The sequence below is a fragment of the Lissotriton vulgaris genome, unplaced genomic scaffold, assembly GCF_964263255.1.
Source record: "Lissotriton vulgaris unplaced genomic scaffold, aLisVul1.2 SCAFFOLD_1644, whole genome shotgun sequence".
NCBI lineage: Eukaryota > Metazoa > Chordata > Amphibia > Caudata > Salamandridae > Lissotriton > Lissotriton vulgaris.
Window position 1 is genome coordinate 541,016 of NW_028246115.1, and position 22,876 is coordinate 563,891.

The 22,876-nt window shown below is 43.9% G+C and overlaps 1 protein-coding gene across 1 annotated transcript in view; it reads right to left on the reverse strand.

The window, feature by feature from the left end:
- The window catches only part of PPEF2 (protein phosphatase with EF-hand domain 2), a 141,282-nt gene extending 126,605 nt beyond the window's left edge, over positions 1–14,677 (reverse strand). Inside the window, exons 1-3 of the mRNA XM_086949276.1 lie at positions 14,555–14,677; positions 13,825–14,242; positions 9,025–9,152 (exon numbers count right to left, since the gene is read on the reverse strand). Of these exons, the coding sequence (XP_086805402.1) occupies positions 9,025–9,152; positions 13,825–14,242; positions 14,555–14,677 (669 nt within the window). The remainder of the gene's footprint in view (positions 1–9,024; positions 9,153–13,824; positions 14,243–14,554) is intronic.
- Positions 14,678–22,876: the final 8,199 nt, after the last annotated feature.

The following is a 22,876-nucleotide window of genomic DNA, read 5'->3' on the forward strand; positions in this document are numbered from 1 at the left end:
TCCTACTTTCCATCTCTGCCCTTTCCCTGTCCCACCGTGCCTGTTCCTCCTGCTGGGCTCCCTCCGGGTTGTAGATTGACACTATAGGACCTATGGTAACAGGTACTTGTAGAGCATCTGGCAGTTGATACGACCTTGTGCACTCCGTTTCTGGCACCTTCTGGACCACGAATCTTCCTACTACTCTCTGTACGGGACTAGATTGAGGTACTTCCTCACCTTTCTTGGGATCCCACTCTGTTACTGGGAGCGGTTTATATTCCCCCCACCTAGCCCCGTCCCCTTGCTGTAGTTCGGGACTTTCGGCTTCTCTATTGTACGGAGGTGGTCTGTCCATTAACAGCCTCTCTATCAGACCATCATCCGACTCGCTGTCCTCATCTTCTTCTAGAGGCTTTTTTCCTCCCGTAGCCTCTAGCATTGGGTACAGTTTGTCTGCTTCTATTTTTTGCACCCTCCACTTTTTAGCTTCATCATCCCATTTAGCATCCTGCACTGCTTTTACCGATCGTCTCACTCTTTCTTGGCGTCTATTCAAGCTTTTGTCGTGTGCCGCCCTGAACCATGCACTAAGGGCTTCGAACTGTGTTGGCCTCGGTAGAGGTCTCGTTGCTAGCATTACCGCTTTCAGTTGATTCAATACTTCTAACCTAAACGTCCCGTATCTCGGGAACGTCAGTTCCTCATTTCCTTCTGTTAGCTTACTCCACTCAGAGATCCATAGTATTGAGTGTAACCCTACATTCACAGCCATATAATAAGCTGGTGTGCCTTCTGGTGGGGCTTCTTCCCCTGCATTCGAGCTTCCTCTATCTCTCTTAAAGATCGCCCTTAAACGCTTAAAACACTTCATTTTCAAAAATCTACGATTTTACTTATTTCTCTTCCTTATTTACTTCCCGATGACAAACAACCAATCCCTGTGCGGCTCTCGCTGACCAGCCAATCCCAGCGCGACTCTACGCTAACCAGCCTATCCCAGCGCGGCTCTTACGCTGACGTCACTCGTCCCCTCTGCAGCAGTTCCCCTCCTTTCTCAGCTCGTCTCACGGTCTTGCATGCGTTTTCATTCATACGCCGAAAAATGACTACTTCCGACCAAGCGATCACTTTTCTTGACTGTACGTCCACAGTCTAACTGTAATTGTCACCTCAACTGACGAGACGTCTTTCCTCTCACGTTCAGATGCTCGCCTTATCTGATAGGTTACTTACACACAGTAAACGTCCGACCAGCGTCCGTTACTCATACACTCACTCAGACATTCCCCCTATCACGGTCCTGCGGGCGATCAATGGTACCTCATGACCCCCTTTACGATGGCAGACAATTACTCTGGGTGTTCGATACACCCGAACCACTTAAGCCCTCTCTGGACTTAAGATTTTATACGGTTGCGCGCGCTCACAACCTTCCCTCAATCTCACTACAGGCATTCAACTCCGCTTGACATTACGACACAGGTACAACACAAAACACCGCAATCTGGCAACGCATGACCCTTATACTCACTCTCGACCGACTCTGCTGCTTTTCTCTCTCGCACCGTCAGCACCTTCTTCGGCAGGGATTCTTCTTCTGGTCGTCGATGACTAGGGACCTTGGGGTAATCTAGACCTGACCTAGGTTGCCTTCCTCAAGAAGCCAACCATCTTTCTCTGCTACCAACTGCGGGGAATGAGATTTTGATATCTTTTCTGATTACCTAGATACCTATCTCATTCATCCAATTTTGGATCGATTATTGACTGTCATTGAGTAAAAGGCAAACCCACATAAGTTAGATCAACCCCATAGACTGACACAACTCTGAAAAACCACTTACAACTGGTAAAGTTTAAGAAGTTTAATATAAAACTAAAGTCAATTGTAAATACAATCCTCTCAAGATAAGATTCAACAAGTATACAGGAACTAAAAGGAACATAAATTCCCTAAAGAATCTTAGTCTACAAAAGAAAACGATTAGAACCAATTCTAGAATTAGCAAATTGAATAGCATAGACACAAAATGAATATGATGCGTCATTTACATAAAAGAATACACAAGTTAAATCTGTCCCTACTCTATGCTAGATGACATCCCTACTAGCAAGTCCTTTACCTAAAAAGGTGTCAGCAGTTTGACTTCCAAAGAAGTTCAAACTCTCTCAATCTCTGTTGGAAACCTATGTCGAGAAGCAGTACCCTTTCTGCCTACCCATCCGTTCTCTAAGGGTCCTCGGCCTACTGCTCTCCTTCTGCTCTCTTGCTCTCTCCTCAGGCCATCTGCTCTGCCTTCTCCCCGGGGTGCTGTCCTTAAATACAAAATCACAGTATGGGTGGAACGCCCCTTTGAGACGCCCACCACGTACACATTTCACGTAGTCCTGCTTCTGGGTTTTTCCATAGCTTCATCTCTTTGCGTCGTCTGTTAAGTTGACCTTGCTTCTTAGGCGCCATCTTCGTCATCGTGCTGGTAACCTCATGACATTCCAGTTGACACTTTCAGAGCAAAGTCTATCACCTCAACAGAGCTCTAGTCATTACAGATGTGATTGTAACCTCTTTTGGTCCTGTGAACAGTCACTTCTAAACAAGACCCCAAATTCCAAGCGTCCCTTATCTCACTTAAGCCATAAACTTCGTCCAGCATTGTCACTTTAATTTAACAAGACCTTTGACTCTTGGCTCGCACGTACAGATCAAAGCTATCCCCCTCTTCCTGAGAGGCCACTAAATTATATGCAGTGGACTACACTCTTGCGAACCCTTGGTCCGTTAGGTTAAAATCACATATGATCACACTATTCTAAAATTCCTACAAACTCTTCTAGACGGTATGACTTTTAACACACATATATAATCGAATTAGTAACTTATTCATTATAACCGAGTCCTTGTTACATAAAATACAATGTTATACTCTCGTTCCTACACAGTGCTATATAGTCTGCACATTTCTTCACTTTACATTGCACCGCTTTCTCCGTTTAATAATTACATACATATATGAACTCTGTTTAGCACGTTCTACTGTTCTTAAGCATTTTCACATTTCTATATTAGCCCAACCTATGTATACGGGCCTTCTAATTCTAATGCACATTCTAGAATACATACAAATACATTTCTTATTACTTAAGTTACATGTACTAACTTCATGCTACAAGCTTCTAATTTCACGTTACAAGTTCTAAATATGCTACAGTCTCGTAAATATGGTACGGACATATGTTTCATTCAAATTGCGCTCTCTCACTGGCTACATGATAGGCAAAGAGAGCGGTCTGCCATAGAGAGCTTTGGGGTGATTGCCCGGAAGGTGCAGGTCAGGAGATCACCGGTGCCTATTAGTAGGGGCAGTTAAGCTTTCTCTAAGGAGGAGAAAGCAGCTGTGCAAAAGGCTGTCGAAAGGCCGCAGGAAAACCCGCAGCAAAAATCAAGAGCTCAGGAGGCTCCTGTAGGGTTTTCAATGGGCTAGAAATCGCCATCAGGACCCAAACACTGCAAATCCGGCCAAAAAAACTGAGTAGCTGAGCCTGAGATATCTGAAGATCGAAGATCACACTTTTGTTTTAAAAACTGTTATGGGTGCCCTGGAACTAGAGACACTTGCAGACACAAAGAAATCCACAATGCAATTAGAAGGCCTCCCAGGTAGTCCGTCCAGCGAACTGTGGGGTTGCCCACTTCTATTCAAGAATTTCCCAATGGTAGAAATGGTAAAACACCCAAAATAAATTGAATCCCAGCCTTGGAGAGCCACTGTGCATCTGCCTTGCACCTGGTGTGAGGGGGCCCCAGATCCACAACCTCTCTGCACTGATGAAAGGAACACAATGCTGGCAGAGTCGGCAGGCTAGGAAGAAGAGACAGTGTGGTCTCCTTTGACCAGCACCAGGAACCAGAGAGCTGGATGGCCAACAAAACCACTGTAGGAAATGTGTGGCTACCCCAAGAAGTCAGCAGCACCAACAACAAGGAAACATACACAGTGGTGGCCATAGCTAAAAGGAAATGTCTATGAGACCCCCCCCCCCCCGCCCTGTACCTGTGGAACACCTCATAAGTCTATGCAGCAGGGAGAAATACATCTGCATAGTTTAGTGGGAGAGCCATGTCTATATTAAACTTTGCTTTAGGGGCCTGAAGCTAACTTTTTGCAGCCAACTTTGTTTGAGGGAGCATCATTGCATTCCCATAAGCACCCCCTTTGCAGGGAGATGCTGTGTTCTTAAGTCTCCCAGGAAAGAAGAAACGGTGTCCTGGAAAGACAAGACACTCACTGATATTGCTCATTTGGTAAAAAGCGCGTTAAGGCCATTTGTCTTGGGTTATGAGTGATGAAAAATGAATGTCTTCTATTTCCTGGACGGCTCTCCAATTTGATTCGGACTATCTAAATAAAGCCAGTAGACATGCCTTTTTAATACCGAAAAGCTGTATATGATTTCTTCAATTGACCCAATTAGGGATATTGCAATTTTTAATGGTTAGTGTTGGGTATTGCACAGACTGTCATACAGTACCTCAGATAATGAAAATAGGCTGGATTTAGGGGATTTGTTTCCCACCGTAACATTTCTTTAGGGTACATGATTTTCACCCACATTATTATGGAGGTCCTTTTGGGAGGAATGGCAATTTACAATTTCACCTGAACTCTAGTAAATAGTTGTAGTTTTGTGTGCAGTATTTAGATGTGTCTGTACTAAAGCATTTTTCTTTTTAAAAAAAAGCAATGCCTTGATAAGAATTTATTGAGCACACATACCGCAGCCATTAAGACTGTAAAATATGTGATAGTGTCCACTGAATGTCCGGACATCCCAAAAAATAAATGTGAGCTCCACTGCCTTCCAAATGCATCTTGTACAGTAACATTCATCTTTGTCCTCAGACAAAGGAATGCTGGTAAGATGTGTACTTAGGATAGAAACCCACTGGACTGATTGAATATTTAGGATCATTAAATTGCAATTATCGTGTTTGGTGTGAGAATGGCTAGATGTGGACTACGGAGTTAAAGTGTAGGAAGCGTGATTTGGAAAATAAGCGCACTGCAGCCCAAACATGAAGGCCCAGGTTTACAAAAGTGTCACGCAATGAAGCGCAGCACCCAAAGGTACTGCGCTGCATTGCGTGACAGGGAGGGAGCAGAAGAGCGCCATATCTACAGAGATACGACTCCATAGTGCCGGTGCAGACGTTTTCTGCCGAGTGCCAAACGCACACCTTTGTGCCATAGTGCAATGGCATGTAAGTGAGTCTAGCATAGGTTTTGTACAAAATACTATGAGTAGACAAGTTGTATTACTTTGCCTACTGTGTATGTGTGCTGTACAGTGCAGTACATCTGCAAAGTTGGAAAAGAAAGGAGACATTAAAACATTTCCCCTTTTAACCTATGCTTTCCAGCAGCATTATTTATTGGCGTAAAACCTTGTCTACTAATGTTAGTAAATAGGGTATTGCATCAAAAAGCATGGGTGGTTGAATTGGAAGGGTCATGCATCATCCATTTAACCCCCGTTGACCTTCAGAAACAAAAAGCAGTGCTTAGCTCAGGTTTGCGTTACTTTTCCTCACAAACCATCACAAATACCAATTTGCGTTGGTTTGTAAATCCCCCAAAAGGTTTTCCATGGGGTTTGCCTTAAAAAGTAATGCAAACCTGGCACAAAACCTTTGTAAATCTTGGCCTAAGTGTGTTCCCTATGTCCACCATCGATACAAACATACTAGAGAATTTATCACAGGACTAGCACAAATATATACTTTGTGCACACTTTTATAAGTTGTGATCGTGATTAATAGTACATGAACATACATCATGAGCATGTGCCAGGAGGAACCAAATGTTCTCTAATACATGTCTCTGGTGTGGGCATTGTGATATGTGTCTAGTTTAGAGAGAGAGGTGGGCATTACATGAAGAGAATTGCACAGGGTTGATAGAGTTGGCTGGAAGGATCCTATGAAAGGCAATGACTGTTTCATCAGACAGATTAATGTATTCCTTTACAGTAGGGTTGCCACCTCACTCGAAGTCATAAAATACAATGTTTTCACTCCTGGGCTTTCATATAGCAACCTAATGCATTCTGGATGTTGCAGTGTTAGCTTCCGCCATTGAGCGAAATAGACTCTCTTGTCTGCGAGCTGTGAATGGAAAAGTAAAAGTCCTGGACTCGAAACAGTGTCTGTCATGACATGGAAGAGATGATCACCCCTAAACTGCAGGGCATTTTTTGTGATAGGAGAGAAGTCAAGTTCTGGAAAGGAGAGTGATAGAGCGCTTACAGCACTCTAACTTGTATAGGTGCATTATACTCATGGTTTAAACACACTCGCATATATATATATATATATATATATATATATATATATATATATATATATATATATATATATATATATATATATATATATATATATATAATCATTACAGTGTATTATGTTTATCAAATGCATTTATTCTACATCTTAAACAAGAAATGTAATGTGCACCTTTAAATAGAATTTACATGTATTAGAGACACCATCATTTCTGTATGCATAATGTGCAGGATGACATTATATTCATATCAATGTAATCATGTGTGTTTAAGTTGCCTGCACTTTAGGCCCATAGCTACAAGTTGTTGACAGTTTCGAAATCCTCGGTTACTGAAGAAATAATTAACTGTATCTCTTGTGTGTGCCAGAACAGTATGCTCTTATCTCACTGCAGGTACAGGAATTCAACCTTGTTATTCTTAGTTTAAGGAGATAACTGGAATATATTTGAAGAGTATGAGAAGCGGGAAGGGAGGATGCCTTCTGTGCCTGGCCTATCTGAACCTCAAGGCCACTAGAAGACAAGAAGAAATTAATTAAAGAAGTAACGGAAATCTACTGGGGAAACTTGCAAGTGAAATAATTTGTCATGTGATACATTTCAGAGGGGGCTGAATTGTGTCTTTTTATATGATGCGCGGGGACAGAAAATCAGATTTCTAGATTTTCGGAGGAGAAGGAGCATCTTAAGAATGAGCTCCATAACATTAAGCTATCTTGACCCATTTGACGTAAGTACTTCTAAAGAAGTCTACAAGTGCTGACACCTTTGGGAAGAAGTTGGGGTACTCAGCCAGGTACCCTAATGAGAGTAGTGTAGGGAAAGATAACTCATGCTCTCCTTCATAATGAACAAGGAATTGGATTCAGCCTCCATCCTGTGTTGTGTTTTAATTCTTGAATTTTTCACCTTATGCCTACTGTGCCGAACTAATTATATGCGTAGGTTCGGCTCTGTATTGATTTTCATGTACCTATATTCACTGATTCTTCGATGCTTTTACATTCAATTATTTTTGGCCTTATAATAAAATCCATAAATTGGAATTCAGAGTCTGTCGTCTTTTAAGCATGTCTAAATTGTAAGTATAATCTTGAAGTGTTTATTCCCCTCAATACTTTCGGCAGTCAAATGAAAGACCATCAGGGGTAAATTTGGAAGGGAAGGCAAGGTCTAAATTTAGCGTAATCCAACTGGGGAGGAATAAAATTAAGACTAACTAGATTATTCTAAACTAAATTCTACCTTAAATGAAGAAGTTAAATAGGTTACTCTAAATTAATTAAAAAACACCATCTATCCGAACTTTAAGAGCTATAAATATCAAAAAGATTATAAGAGACTGATCAAACAACCCAACTTGCAAATTTGCATTGGGCAATTTTACTTGCTAATGTGTGAGAGCACCTTTCCTGCTAGCAGGTTTCGATTCACAGCCCCTACGTATGTTCAGGGATGAGGGCTTGATTGGCAGTGTGAGTCTGAGCAGCAATCTGGTGACCCATGCATAATAAAACATGATGAGTGTGCTTCACCCCTTATTGTGGATTGTCTCTTATGAACAGGTAAGGGGAGAGGTCAAGACCCAATGACATCAGCACCCTTCCAGATCCTTATGTTTGTGCTTGGAGAGCCCTTTACCTCGGATGGGAGTAAATGGCCAATCCTGGTTAATTTCAAGGGGCATGGGACTCGCTGCTGGCATGTCAGCACCAGTCCTCCCAAGTGCATTATGGTATTTGTAGTTCATTGTAGCATTTGCACTCACAGTTGCAGGTATTTGCCATCCAATACAGACACAGCCATCCTAATGAATGCCATTGATTATTTCACACCACAAATATGGGGTAGAAAAAGAACCATGTACAGATAATTATCCCTGCTTTTCTCACCGTTGTGCATTGAGCTTTCCTATGCATAAACACACCACCATCGTCTGAGTGGCACAGGCTAAGCGAGGCCAAGGTTAAGGCTGAACCAGACCCTTCCATTTGTAAACAAGGGATGCCCCTGCTTCTGGACACACCGCACACTTGGATACACCCCCATTGTAAATATTTCACGTGCCCTGTTTGCGTGTTGGCAGCTCTGACTGCACACGGACAGCTTCATTTGTTGAACTGCAATTCAGGAATCAGGCCGTAGACAAAAACTGAATGCATGTCTTTCATTCTATGAGTACGTTTGCCTTCTAAATAGAAAAACAAAAAAGCGTGACTGCCGCTCAGTACATCTAGGTCTGCTTTTTCGAAAGAAGTGAAAGGCTGAGATCAAATGGAGAGATTAAAACAAAAACAAATGATGGCAGCGAAACTTTACATGGGATAGATTGATTTTGAAATGACAGTGACATGTGACTGATGTTAGTGCTCATATTTTGTCCAGTTTAGTTATGAGACTATTTGGACTATAGGCTTCCATGACAGAAAACATTAGGATCGGCCCAGTAACGCGCTACACTGGAAAATCAACCTCTGCATTTTACATAAAGCAGACACATGTATAGTATCAACCCAATTAAGATATTAAATTGCATCTGAAATCTACTGGAATTTTCTGTAACAAATATGAAACAAATGAGATGCTGATGAAATTGGAGAATTTGCGTTTTTACTGATAAAATAGCAACCAAATCAATACAATATAAAGCTTTGAGTTAGGAGGAAATCCTGCCAATTCGTGTTACTTCATGTTTTGGTACCTTGACCTGGTCTTGCTCTCCTGTGTATTCGATAGACTGGAAGATGGTCCAGGTGCACCTCCGGCGTACTTCCAGCTGGGCGATGTAACGACGGTACCATCCTTGAATCAGGACTGCTGATTTGAAAGCTATTCCCCGAGACAAAAGTTAAAAAAAGATAGATATATATTCACTAGGGCAGGTAGTGCCTTCCCCAGCCCAGAAGCATGCAAATGAATGTGACACGAACGGGGCTCTGCAACATATGTCTTTATTCTCCAACAATCACACACTGCACTCACTACATCATAACTTTTATAACCATACCTTAACACCTTCCAAAAGTCAACGTAATTCCTGTTCATGGTCTGCGAGGGTCCTAGTGCACATATTACCAAAGACATTACATCTCCCCTTTTTTTAAATAAAAAGTACAGACAAAATTAGTATGATATTTCCTCATTGAGTCACAGGGGCACTCGCACTGGTCTACCAGATTGGGTGATATGAAGTAGTTGTGATGCAGTTTAATCAGGCACCACTGACATTGGCTCAGATGTTTGATCTGGACATTCAGGCGGGGTCGCCTTGCTCATGATCTCAGGAGCTGACGAACATTGAGGAAAATGTTTAAAATGTTTAAGAGTCCCATGTGCTGGCATTTCCGGGATGATACACCATCACCATGTGTCCTTTGCACGTTGCAACCTTTAACGGTTCAACAACAAACAGAATGTCAGTTTTCTGCTTTTGTTTCTGTTTGACCAGTACACAGACCCCTTTATTCAAAATTGTTTCCTGGGCGCATCAGCACTGATCAGCTTAAGTTTTCATTTTGTACTTCTGAGAAGTGTCAGTGACACGAACCTTATCAGTATTCATTGATCGGTCTAATGTTCATTGTGAACGTTTTGTTCTGATGACCCTCACCAAACAGCAAGGTGGCAGAACTCTCACCAGTTGTGGAGTGAAAAGTTGATCGATAGGCACAAACTGCTTGACACAGGGCTTGGTTTACATAAATTCCCTCCATTGGTGCTCACTGAATTACCCTCTTAAGGGGCCCTATAAATCGTTCAACAGCACCATTGGCTTGGGGCCAGAGAGTCGTACTCTTTTGATACTTGATATTGAGTCAAACAAGAAACTCCTTGAACTCTTTGCTATTGAACAGCGGGCCACTGTCAGATTTGAGAATAGTGGGGATGCCCCACACTGCAAAGATGTCATCAAGCAGCTCAATTACTTTGTTATGGGTTGTCGATGATACGTCTTCCCCAAAGGAAAGCGTGAATATTCATCAAAGACTACCAAGAGATGATGTCCATTTCCTGGAGGCGCAAAAATAATAACATTTTACTTCCTCCCAAGCATGCGCAGGATAGTCAGATATTGTCAGTGGATGCTGAGTCACCTTGGGGGATAAACAGTTACACAGGTGGCACGCTTTCAGCTCTTTCTCAACTCATTTATCCAGGCGAGAAAATCAAACTCAGTCTCTAAGGGCTCTTTTGGTGGCTGCAGTGCTAAAATATTTTTCTTATACTATCTCAAGGGCTTACTATCTCGGGCTCTCAGGTATGATGATCCTCAAACCTCTCAATATAATACCCTTATAAGTGACAAATAGCTCCTCCTGTACATTTTTTACTTTTTTGAAATTCAACATCATCATCAAAAGGTCAAATACTTTTTTCCCAAGATTGTGTTGTGAGGAGGCCTTTAGCATGTGTTTATCTGAGTTGATAGCAGCAATAATTTGTTCAATTGATAGAGCTGTTGGTGTGCTGGAAGTCACAATGAAATTGAGATACTCCTCAGCCGCTTTGGATGTCGAACGGTGGCGAGGTAGGGGCCCTCGTGAAAAGTAATCTGGGAGTTTTGGTCTTTCTCCGGCTTGTGTACAATTACTTAGTCATACTCTTGCAGTCACAACCCCCACCTCTTGATGCAAGTGGGAATTTTAGCTTTTGGGTTTCTAAAGATAGGGGGCAACACCTGGTGGTCTGTGATGATAGTAAAACGTTTCATTTATAGAAACACATGAAAATGTTTGCCGGCCTACACTACAGCCAGACTCCTTCTCCGGCTACGAGTAAGCATATCCTGTTTCAGACAGGATTCTACTGGCATATGTCACTATGTGTTTCTGTCCATTAATATGGCCATTGTGTTGAGCAAGGATTGCCCCCAGTCCCATCAAGCTTGTATCTACTGTAACTTGGGGCCGAAATTGGCCATTTTAGTTGCATTCTCAATCACATGTTTTATTTCTTTAAAACTTTTGTCAAATTCAGGAGACCACTGGAATAGGACACTCCGCTTTTTTAAGTCTCGCAATGGGGCACTCACTGTAGCAAAGTCACGAATGTACCTTGAGCAATAACTGACCATGCCTAAAAAGGACCGCAGCTTGGGTATATCTTGTAGGGGGCAAGCAGATGACGGTACTCGCACCTTATCCTGGTCAGAAGTCATTCCCCCATCAGAGCATATGCACCCAATGAATTTGAGTTTGGCTTTGTGAAACTCACACTTTGTTGCATTCAGAGTGAGCACTGAGTCAGCAAGTAGTTGGTATACATTTGTAAGAGCCTTGTCATGTTTCTTTTGTGTTGCTCCAAAAACCAGTATGCCATCACTGTAATTAAAAGTAACCCTTTCTCGCAAGAAATGTACATGTGCGGGCGCATGCACATTTTTCTCAAGGATTACCTAGACGGGGAGGAAGAGGAGGAGGGCAGCCCGGGGACACCACAGTACAGGTAAGTGGTTTTTAATTTACTTTTAAGTAATGTATAATTACTAGTTAATATGGGGAGTGGAGGCGGGGGTTGGCCAACTCCGCTCCTCTGTGGAGTGTGCAGAGATTTACCTTCTCCTCATTCTCCTAATAATGCGGAGGAGACAAATCTCCGCACACTCCCCGGGCGGAGCGGAGTTCTCCGCCCGGGATTAATTGAAAGCATGTGCAACAAGTTGAATCATTCACCAAATAATATCCTGAAATAGCTCCGCAGCCGAAGATGCTACAAAAATCAGTCTTTTATGCTGGGACAAACCAACATGAGTCAATTTTTTTTATTGTACCTACAGTTCTCTTCCAGCTGTAGTCAATGGTATCCTCTGTTCAGGTCAAGATGGGAGAAGACTTTGGGGGTCATTATGATGAGGGGCGGACTTAGTCCGCCTGCCATCCTACCGGGACTCGGGACCACCCGCCATAAGGGCGGGGTTCCCGTGAGTGGTATTAGGATGCGGCCGCCACAGTGGCTCTCTGCACCGCCCGCCACAATGCCATAAATGCATGTATGCATTTGCATACACAATGCGGCAGGCACCGTGCGGTGCCTACCCTACCGCATTGTATATGCAAATGCAGGGGGGTACCACAGGTACCCCCCGTGTGCACCCCCCACCCCTCCTTCACTTTGGGGGCCCACAGAGGGCCCCCAAAGTGAAGACCACATGCCTTTCCGTGGCGGCATTGCCCGGAAAGGCATTGTTAAATGCCCATCATAATATGGCTGGCGGTGTCTGATAGACACCGCCACCATATTATTCCTTTTCCACCCCGGCTGCAAGGCGACCGGGGCGGAAAAGCGGCGGACGGTCTTTCCGTCCGCCGAGGTCCCCCCACCATACTAATATGGCGGGGGGAATTCAGGAGATGATGTCGGGCGGATTGCCACCGCCAGCCTGGCGGGGGCAATCCGCCCGATATCATAATGGGCCCCTCTATCTCCGTTCAGCTGCATTATTATGGCCACTATGTGAGGACCAGGATGTCCTTCTCTCTCAATTGCCTTGTTGGCCTGGTGCATATCAACACAAATGCACACTGCACCTCTACTGTTCCTTTTTGACACCCCAACTATGGGTGAAGCCTATGATATCAGACCAGTGGAGTGTTCAATGATGTCATGGTTCAACATTGTTTCGAGTCTTTTCTCAATGGCTTCTTGAAAGTGAAATGCGGCTCTGCGCTGCCTTTGGGCAACAGGGTAAATGTCCTAATTAATATGCAGTTGCATTTGACATTATTTCAATCTTCCAGGCCATGAAACAATGACGGGAACTGACTCACAATTTCAGAATGAGCACTAATGTTGTCATTGAAAGATATCAGTCCCATGTCAGCAGCAGTGGCAAAGCATGCACTGGATGACATTCCTTGGAGGAAATTAATTGGCACTTGTACTGACGTTGTTTTATGTTGCATGGTTGCTGTAAATGACCCTTGACTCTATAACAATTTAGATGCAGCCCACGTGTATACTTTCATGTTGGATGCAGTAAGGTGGCACAAGAGATAGGCTGTTGAACTTTAATACACGCATGATGTTAATCAACGCACCACTCTCTATTTCGAAAGTTATGGGGCGACCGTTTACCTATAATAACATTTCAGGACAGTCTCCTAAGGAGTTTCGTCACTTTGTTTAGTAATTTTTTCCTGACTTTCAATCTTCTTTGCAAGCAGCTAATCCTACATGTGCATGTCATTCCTTAGTAGATACCATCAAGTCACATCTGTCTTCTTTGCTAGTACTTGACAATGATGTTGAAGAGCCTTTATATGGCGAACTTGATGATAATTCACTGTGCTTGGGTTCCATTTGTCGCAACTGGTGTTGCTTTTTGGCCTTGTGGGCTTGGCAAGAATGCTTCAGGAACCTTCTGGGAGTCCATTTTCTCTTCTCGCTGTGATACACAGGGTTTTTATTTTGCAGACTACTATGAAGGGATTGTTTTTCCTGCAGCCTTTGCATGTCTGTCCAGTGAATGGACATTTACCGTCATGGGGAAACGAAAACCCACCTCGAAAGCATAACTTTTTTCTCTTCTGAGAATTTGACTTGTGTGTATCTATTTTGTGCTTCTGCTTGCTTCTCATGATCAATGCCGATTCATTACACACAGTTCCTTCTTCCTTATCCGCAGCTTGTTGATGTGCTTGTTCTTCTGCCCCAATAGCCATTAGCATTTCATCTAAACTGAGTGTCTCTCTCAACAATTGGTTGAAGATGTACCTTTGATAGTCAACATTCAGCATTGGAATGAACTTGGCTTCTAACACTTCTTCTAGCTTTTGGTATGCATTTACATCAGTATGTGAGACTCTCTTTATCTCTTCTTTCACTCCATCACCGGCAAGGTTTTTCAAATATTTAATCATTTTCTTATCATCTTCTTCTAGTGCATCTGTGAAGTCATTTAATATTTTGATCCACACTGCCTGTCAAAGGGCGGTGATGATTTCAGGAATGTATCCACGGTATATTTTGCGCTCCTTTTTGCTGCCATTAAGAGTACATGCTGTTCAGGCAATTTTCATTGCACAAGATGCCACCCGCAACTGATGCACGCACTGGCCTTGTGCCTGAGCCTTGGTCATCACATTCTATTCCAGGTCATGTGGTGCTTCAATCACCTGTGTGGTAAGAACTTTTCTGTTTTTGTACCTAAAATGTCGTCATTGCCTTCAGTGTTTGCTTCAAATGGATGATGGTTCTGTGTTATGGCATTGTATCTCTTCTTTTAGCCTTACCAGCGGGTTCTGGTGGGCTTTCCGAATCTGCTCCTTTCCATGGCCTTCAATGTCTTTGATGGCTGTGTTTGGGCTAGAACGGGTCTTGACCTGCAAAAACGCCAACTGTAGACTGCTTTGCATTGATTCGGGGCACACTTAGCATGCACAAGCAGTTTGTTGTACCTTTGCAAACTCTCAGGGAGAGCATCCTTGTTTATTCAGGCACATATACCCTACTCATCGTCAGTAGTAGCGTCTTCTCCTGCCTGGGAGCATGCAAAGGAATACGCCATACACGTAGCTCTGCTAGGGTTCTAGCGTGCACAATATCAAAGACACTACAGGGCATAACATCAGTATCCCCATGTCTGGCCCTTACCTCAGGGGAATGTAAAATTAGGACACCACTGGTGTTCATGGACTGGAATTCGATGGTATTATTGAAACTGTTATCTGTAGGTACCATGAACTTTTTATCACTACTGACTTGGGCCCCTGTAATGAGTTCTTCGAAATATTGTTACTATATGTTTTCATGGAGTAATACCGTTATGCATGATCACAAGTTAGCATGATTGGGGTGTTACTACGAAAATGCCACATGAAATACAATGTGAACTGGGCGGTTTCCTCGCATTTGCTAATACAAAGTTCAATGAAATAATTAAAATGCATTTTCACAGTTGAAAGGACAACATGCACAATATAAAAAACATGCTGCCATAAATCTTGATTGGAAAAACGTGTTAAAATATTTGTGAGAAAAGTGAATCATCCACAGACACCATTTTCCTACAATTAGAGACTAGGGGCTATCTGAGGAGAAGGCACCGGTTAATTAGGAGATGTCTAAACCCGCTCAGCATATCTGAGTCCGCCATCTATCTACATATCAACTGGATATGGAACCCACCCTGTATCTTCTCACTTCTGTTGGGAATGCCATACATCTCAATATTTCCCATCCCCCTGCTGCCCCAAGCTACTTGAATGGCGTGGATTTGTCCTTGGTGTCTGCATTACCTGGTGAAGTATTACCAAACCCTGTAATATAAAAATTAATAATGAGGGGCCCAAAGTTTCTGATTCACATTGGGTATTATTGTGAAATCAAAACGGTCCATGATCATCAGGTACAGGTAAAAGTGCCTGGTCCGGGGGTATGGGTCTGGCTGCACATGTGCACAACTGTGTTTCCCAGTCGCTCCCACCGAGCCCACTTTTCGGGTTCAGGTATGCCCAGTGTATGGAGGCTCTAGACTCTTAATACTGCAGTCCACCTTGATTAATGAATGCTTAGGTGCGGGCCGACTCCTCCATGGCTAGAAAGTGAGGAGGTCAGCGAAGTAAATAGCTGCCATAAATGACACAAAAGCACACTGAGAAGGGGTCAGATGCTTCCCTGATCCCACAGACACCGATGGGCGTAGTATTGGCAAGCAACAATATTGTACCCTGGGTCAACAGCACCATTAGGAAGCCCAACTTTGTCTGCCTGGGGTGGCGATAAAGGCCTGTGCGGTGGCCCTCCAAGAAAAGGTACAGAGTACATCTGGAAGAAATAGAGAAGTTGCGGACCTTTGCGTATGAATACACAGGCACCTCCAAAAGGGTTACGGCTATGTTTAAATGCAAATGCTATGGGCTGTGAAAAAGTTTACATTGAGGTTGTGGCCCATCGACCACGGAGGAAACATGTCATCTAAGGAGCAGAGGTCAAAGAACCTTAACACAACTTCTGGCAGCCGCTGTCCTTCACAACAGACCTGAGTGAAACAAGAGGAGAAATAAGGACCCCAGGAAGGCTTAACGGACCCAGGGTGAGACCATAGTTATTGACACTTTGAAGAGTCAGCACTTCAGTGTCTAGTGTGCACCAAAGAATGGTCAAGATGGAGTCATTTCTTGAGGACTTCGCCCATTAGCTTTCTGGAATAAAACCTTGCTACTCTTGAGATCCAGAAATAAGTATGCAAAGAAGAGAAATGCCAGAGTGAGTCCTTCCTTGGCAATACTTTTGCAATCCTACATCAGGATCAGGAAGGAAACACATCTGAGCTTGTGGGAGCGGGAGCAAGTGTTCTGCGATTGAGTAGTCCGTATTAAAGGAAAGTGGCCATGTGAGCCACTGCAAGGCAGAGAAGTCCTTAATTCTGAGGTACAAAAAAGGGTGTGTTCCCGATTTGAGCAGGACAATGTTGCAAGGTAACAGGCACTGCAGGTGATAAAGAAAGACCGTACATGCCTGAATTGGTTGTCTTTTCTCTATTGGGCAGCAAAGATCTCAAAGGCGGTTCCAGGATCTTACCATTTCAAGACAGTTTAGCAATTTTATGGTAAATATTGAAGACTGACAGATCTAAATTAAATAAAAAGGAACTTGTTTACATAGTGCCATAACCCCTTTCAGAGGGCCACGAGGAACACAGTGCCTACTGGACCCAACTGTGGTGGTTGAGACCAATTGCTCCTGATGTCCAGTGGTATGACCTTCTAGTGCTCCCGCTCAACTGGGCCAAGTACACTGTCTGCACTTGACTCTCAGTGGTAGCTGTGGTTGAGCAGTCAAGGCTCCTTGGGCGGGGGACGTATATACAGGCCAATGAACATGTCTCATAACTCAAAGTACAAACAGTGCAAACAACAAATAAATGTCCAGCCAAATACTTCTAAGAAAAATTAGCATTATATTTCTAGCCCTAGACAGGCAATGAAATGCAACATTCAAATACAACAACACAATCTCTTGGAGGTCAGGGCTGTAGTAGTTGTAAGGCAAAACCCTATCACACATTCCTTTGTGTTACATGCTCAGAGTTAATCCCCCATTCACTGGTGGCTGCATCAGGTAATGCAAACTATTTGACCGTACTCAAGAGTTCTCCCTTCTGACCTTTTAGGAACGTAGTCAAAAGTGTCAATAGTGCTGCAGCACCATTTGCAGAGAGCTTTCCCAATTCCCAACTGGTGCTGTTCTCGACTTATCTGCTCTCGCACACAGAAAGTTCCGCAATGCAGCAGGTGTCTTCAAACCTGGACCAGGATGTCCTGCTCAGTTTGGAGAGGTTGGGCTGGTAGCAGCAGCACCAGTGGTTCAGGCTCACTTTCTAGAGCGGAGGAGGTCTCTCAGATGTCAGAGCTGTATTCTGCTCATGAAGAAGCAGTAAGTTGACTCTATTCAACAGGGGTAGGGAATCCTCTTTTCAGCTCCTGAGTGGAGTCAGCATGGATGCAACGTCATCCACAGCGTCTCTGGCAGTCCTCTGTGGTGAGCTGGGGCAGATCCCTCACAATGTGGGTCCAACCAGCAATGCATAGCCTCTGTCTCTCCTTCAGGTAGTGGCCCGAAGGGCACAGGCTCTTCCAGCTGCAGCACATTGGCTCAGGCAGTCACAAGTCTTGGCACTAATGGAAATACTTTACCAGTGGCCCAGTCTGACATACAGATTCACCTCAGCACAGAGATATGAGTATAGCAAGACCCACACAGCACTCAACACATGGCTCAGTCTATGGTGGGCCTCTCCTGGCATATGAGGGTTGCCGAAAACAAACCTTCACATGGCAATGGCCCGATCACTGCTCAACAGAATCCTCACACCTCGCATGGGAGTCCTTCCAGTAGGGCTCACAACTAGACCTTTATTCCTCCAATCCTCTCCTCTTCCTCACAAGGCACACTGGTTTTGGCATGCAGGCAGATGCTGGTGCTTCAGGCTCCAGGGTAGGTGGTCTTTGTTTCCCTACTTGATGTCCCCTCACCAAGTAGGGAGACGAGCAGGCCCCCAGTCCTGATCCCAGGCAGAAGTCCAGCAGAGCTTCACCATCTGACACAGCCTCAACCTCCCCTTCTTATAGTCCACTTCCAGACACCAAATGTAATTTAGGGTCTGGATCTTGGAGGTTTTATGTTGGGGTTCTGCTTGTTTTGAAGTGAGCACTTCTCCTTTTCATCTTCCTTCATAAAAGATGTCTGCCATAGCAGGCATGACGTCAAAACTGACTGTCCACACCCTAATTCAAGAGAGTGACCAGAGTTTACACCTGAATGTCAGCTACAGTGATATGTGCAGCAAAGGGTAATCCCAGACTCTCAGCCCTACTCTTTATGATTGTCTTATCAGCCCCATCCCTTCATGAGATAGTTCCAGGCTCTTCCTTTGTGATCTCTATTGGACCTGGACCTTTTTGCTGGGTTATCCCTAAACCTTTTGCCTTCTTCCTCTATATTTTGTTAGACCTGTTTTGTTGGATCTAGGATTCCGGGCACTTTACTACTGCAAAGCAGTGCTAAAGTGCATACGTTCTCTGTGTAAATTGTATTGATGATTAGTTGATACATGATTGGCATATTTGATATACTAGTAAGTCACTAGTAAAGTGCACCAGGTGTGCCCAGGACATGTAAATCAAACGCTGCTAGTTGACCTGCAGCACTGATTGTGCCACCCATTCGAGTAGCCCTGCAACCTTGAGTCGAACCTGCCACTGCAGTTTCAGTGTGGGCAGCTTTAAACTGCCATGGCAACCTAGTAAGTGCAACCATGTGCCAGGCCCAAACTGTCCCTTTTACTACATTTAAGGCACCTCTAAGGTAAGCCTGTGGTAGCCCCATGGGCAGGGTGCAGTATAATTAAAGGGTAGGACATGATGGTGTGTTTTACATGACCTGATAGTGGAATACTGCTAATTTCTTTGTTCGCTATTGCAAGGACTATATCTCACATAGGTTATCATTTGAGCTGCCTTGTAACCTCTTACAATTGTAACTTCAATTGGGCAGAGATTGCAATCTGGAATTTGGGGTCCCTTAACTCACTATTTAAAAATACATCTTTTAGTGAAGTTGTTTTTTAAAATGCGTGTTTCAAAATGCCCCTTTTAGAAAGAGCACATTTCTTTTAGAAACAGCACATTTTCTTGTTTTACCATTCTGTCCCTCTGCCTGACTGTGTGATCCACGTTTGAGGGAAGGTGACAATTGGGCTGTTTGTGCATTCACTCTAGACCATCAAACAAAGGGAGCTGAGGTGTGCCCTGCATATCCTGTTGGCCCATCACTAGGCTGATGGGTCTTCCTGAGATAGAATGGTGGGAGGAGTTGTCACTGACACCTAAACAAGGTTGTGCCTGTCCTCACACAAAGATGTCTCCACCCCCTGTAGTGTGTATGGAGACTGGAGCTGAGGTGTGCCCTGCATATCCTTATGGCCCATCACCAGGCTGATGGGTCTTCTGTGCTAGGATGGTGGGAGGAGTTGTCACGAACACCTAAACAAGGCTGTGCCTGTCCTTACACAAAGCTGTCTCCACCCCATGTAGTGTGTATGGAACCAGATCAGGGAAAGGCAGGGTATTGTGCACTACAAAGACTTAACTTTGAAGTTTGCCTACTTCAAAGGCAGAAACTGGTATAAGTACTGGAGACGTGACACCATAACTTCAGAACACTTCTGGACTAAGAGAAGAGTCTGACAAGAAGAAAAGCTAGAGAAGCTGTCAGAGGGTAACTGCCACACTGCTTATTGTTGTGTTGTGCTGGCCTACTGCTTCTGTCTTGAGCAGTGAAAGGGTTGGACTTTGCTTTCTGTATCCTGTTTGCCAAAGTTCTCCAAGGGCTTGTGTGCACTTGCCTCCTTTTAATAAGTCTCAGGGGCATCAACGACTTCATCTGCAGCCCCTGGACTCGTCTGCGGGTATTTCTGACTTGCCAAGTTGTACCAATAACAGTTTTGGGCCCTTTGAGGTGGCTGTTGCTGCAAAGAAGCCTAAAATTACATGTTTTTTCTGAAGCAGCATCACTGTGGGGTTAAAAAGCCAACACATTGCTGCGAAGATTTGACGCAACTCATGTCATGCATCTGTACACTGGCACTGAGTTTCTGTTTAGGAAAACTGGCAGTGATACTCAGAGAAGTGTTGCACACTTTTATCACGAAATGTCTGTGGGAGGTTGCTTCCCACAAAGTGGGAGAATATTGAAAAAAGTACTGAAGTGAGGCTGAAGCAATGGGAATAAAACAGAGGTAGCTGTTCTTTCACCGGCAGGGTTCTTTGAGGGAAAGCACTTCATCAGGATTGGCTGCATCAAGAGTCCTTTACACCCCCTACAAGTAGGGACACTGAGGCAGCTACTGGTCAGTGTTTATAGGCCTTCCTTCCAATCCACAAAAGTGAGAAACTTTGAATTTGGAAGCAGCATTTAAATTTCGTGCTTCACAAATGTGGCAAACTAGCATCCACGTTCTTCAACTTGAGGACGCTTAGCTTCAACCATGTTTCGGGTTCTTCACCTCTTTTCCTTGGGTGTACAAAGCACGAGACCTCTCTTGCATCAAAAGTTCCCTCCACCCTAGGTGAGGTAAGTGTGTGTACATTTCTGAACTTCATATATTACCTGTACCAGCTCCAGATCCGCCTACAGCTCCAGGCCCACCTCCAGCAGCAGGAACTGGATCTAGTTATAAAGGAAAGACAACAAACATTGATTTCAAAAGCAACAGAACACAGTACTGTTTTACTTTCCACCCTAAATATGTTTCTGCGAGGTGTAATGCAGCTGCTATTTTTAAAATGCTGCTATGGCATGCCTTATCACGCCCTGGACTTTGTTGTCAGTCTTCAGACTAATTTTCGCTGCCTGATGCTGCAGCAATGGACAGCCCACTCTGTCTTTCGTCTCTTTGCAGCAACAAAGGGAAGAAGGCGCTTCTTGGCCTCCACTCTTCTGCTGCTTATTCGCTGATGAGTAGGCAGGAGGGGTCTGCCTATGAAACATGTCATGTCAACAAAGTAGACCACACTTGTAATTCTACTTACTAACCCCCTTTTTAATGTTCCCAGCTTGCGCAGCCATTAAAGTTAATTTTTTCGACTAGCCAGGGAATTTTTACCCTTTTTTTACACTACCATTCACGTAAATAGGTCCCTACACTCCCCAACACATATCACTATCCTCATCACATCACATAGCCTATTGTCAAAAATATAAGTGCTCCCGCATCACTCGCAGGTCGAAGCACGCCCCGCCCCGTAGAGGGACGGGAAGGCCCCAATGATGGGAGAATGACACTATGGGATTCATAGTGTGTGAGGGGTATTTTAAAAACACACAGTGCCCTCGTTCTGCCACTCGCAGAGAGGCCTGATTTTCAAATTGCAGTGTACCCACGAGTTTAGAGAATATACAAAATCATATAAAATTAGTCACCATTCACATTGATAGCTTCTCTTCACACCAGACTGAAGATGTAATTCCTGATCTCTTCCCTTAGGGGCTTTAAGGGAAAAGTAGGCAAAGGAAGAGATCACTGTGCTCGCATTCTGTTAGCAAGGGAAGCAGAAGGTGGATGGGGGATCTTGAGGGTTGCAACTGTGAGTGAAGATTACAATTCAAAGTGACTAAAAAACAAGCATTTCTCAAAGTGTATTGGTCTAGCTTTAATGCGCCAAAGCATGGAGCACAAATCTGGTAATACAAATGAGGCGCATGTCTGGAAGGCACAGAAAGATAAAGGTTGCAGATAGGCTACTAAGACCAATGAAAAACATCAGAAAGCCAAACAAGGCATTCTGAAGACAATGGTGAGGTTGTGAGAACCATAATATACGTTTCTATGATCATAAAAGGGTAATACTTGGGTTCAAGGTCTATCAAAGGTGTGAGCATATTCTTCAAGGACAGCAAGGCTGGTGTAATGAGCAGTAGAAAGTGAAAGCTGGCAGAGCTAATTACTTGAGGGCTGCCATTGCGATGTTAAGGATGACACTAGGCTGGAGGGAGGTCTAAATGTCAAGATCCGCAAAGGGAATCACGGGCTAGCCAAGTAGCACTGGGGGCCAGAAAGGAAGGTCTAAAAAGATAGTTTCAGAGAGTCAGTTGAGACCTCAGCAGGCCAGAAAAGGTGGAACTGAAATGGATCAATGGGAGGTGTGTTCTGCGCATTAGTAAATAATTCAGTTGAAACAACATCATATGCTGACAACACACAGCTTATTCTGGCCTTGGATGAAGCATCCACTGGCTCTGAGCCAATTTCAAACATTGCTTAATGGAGGTTGTCCTGTGGAAGCAATCCAACCACCTTAAATGCAATACTGATAAGACGAAGATCATGCTTTTAGGGAAGACCAACTCCATAGCTTAGGTGCTATGGTGGCCGGACTCTGCACCTCCCCCGCCTAACACAGTTGAGTAGTAATACATCTAAAAAAATCACGGACACTGTCTTTTACTATCCTCCTTTCGCAGCAAGAAAAACAGTGGTCTTTTGCATTAATTGCACCCAGATTGGACTATTGTGACAGTCTATATGCAGGCACCACCAAACAGATTTTGCA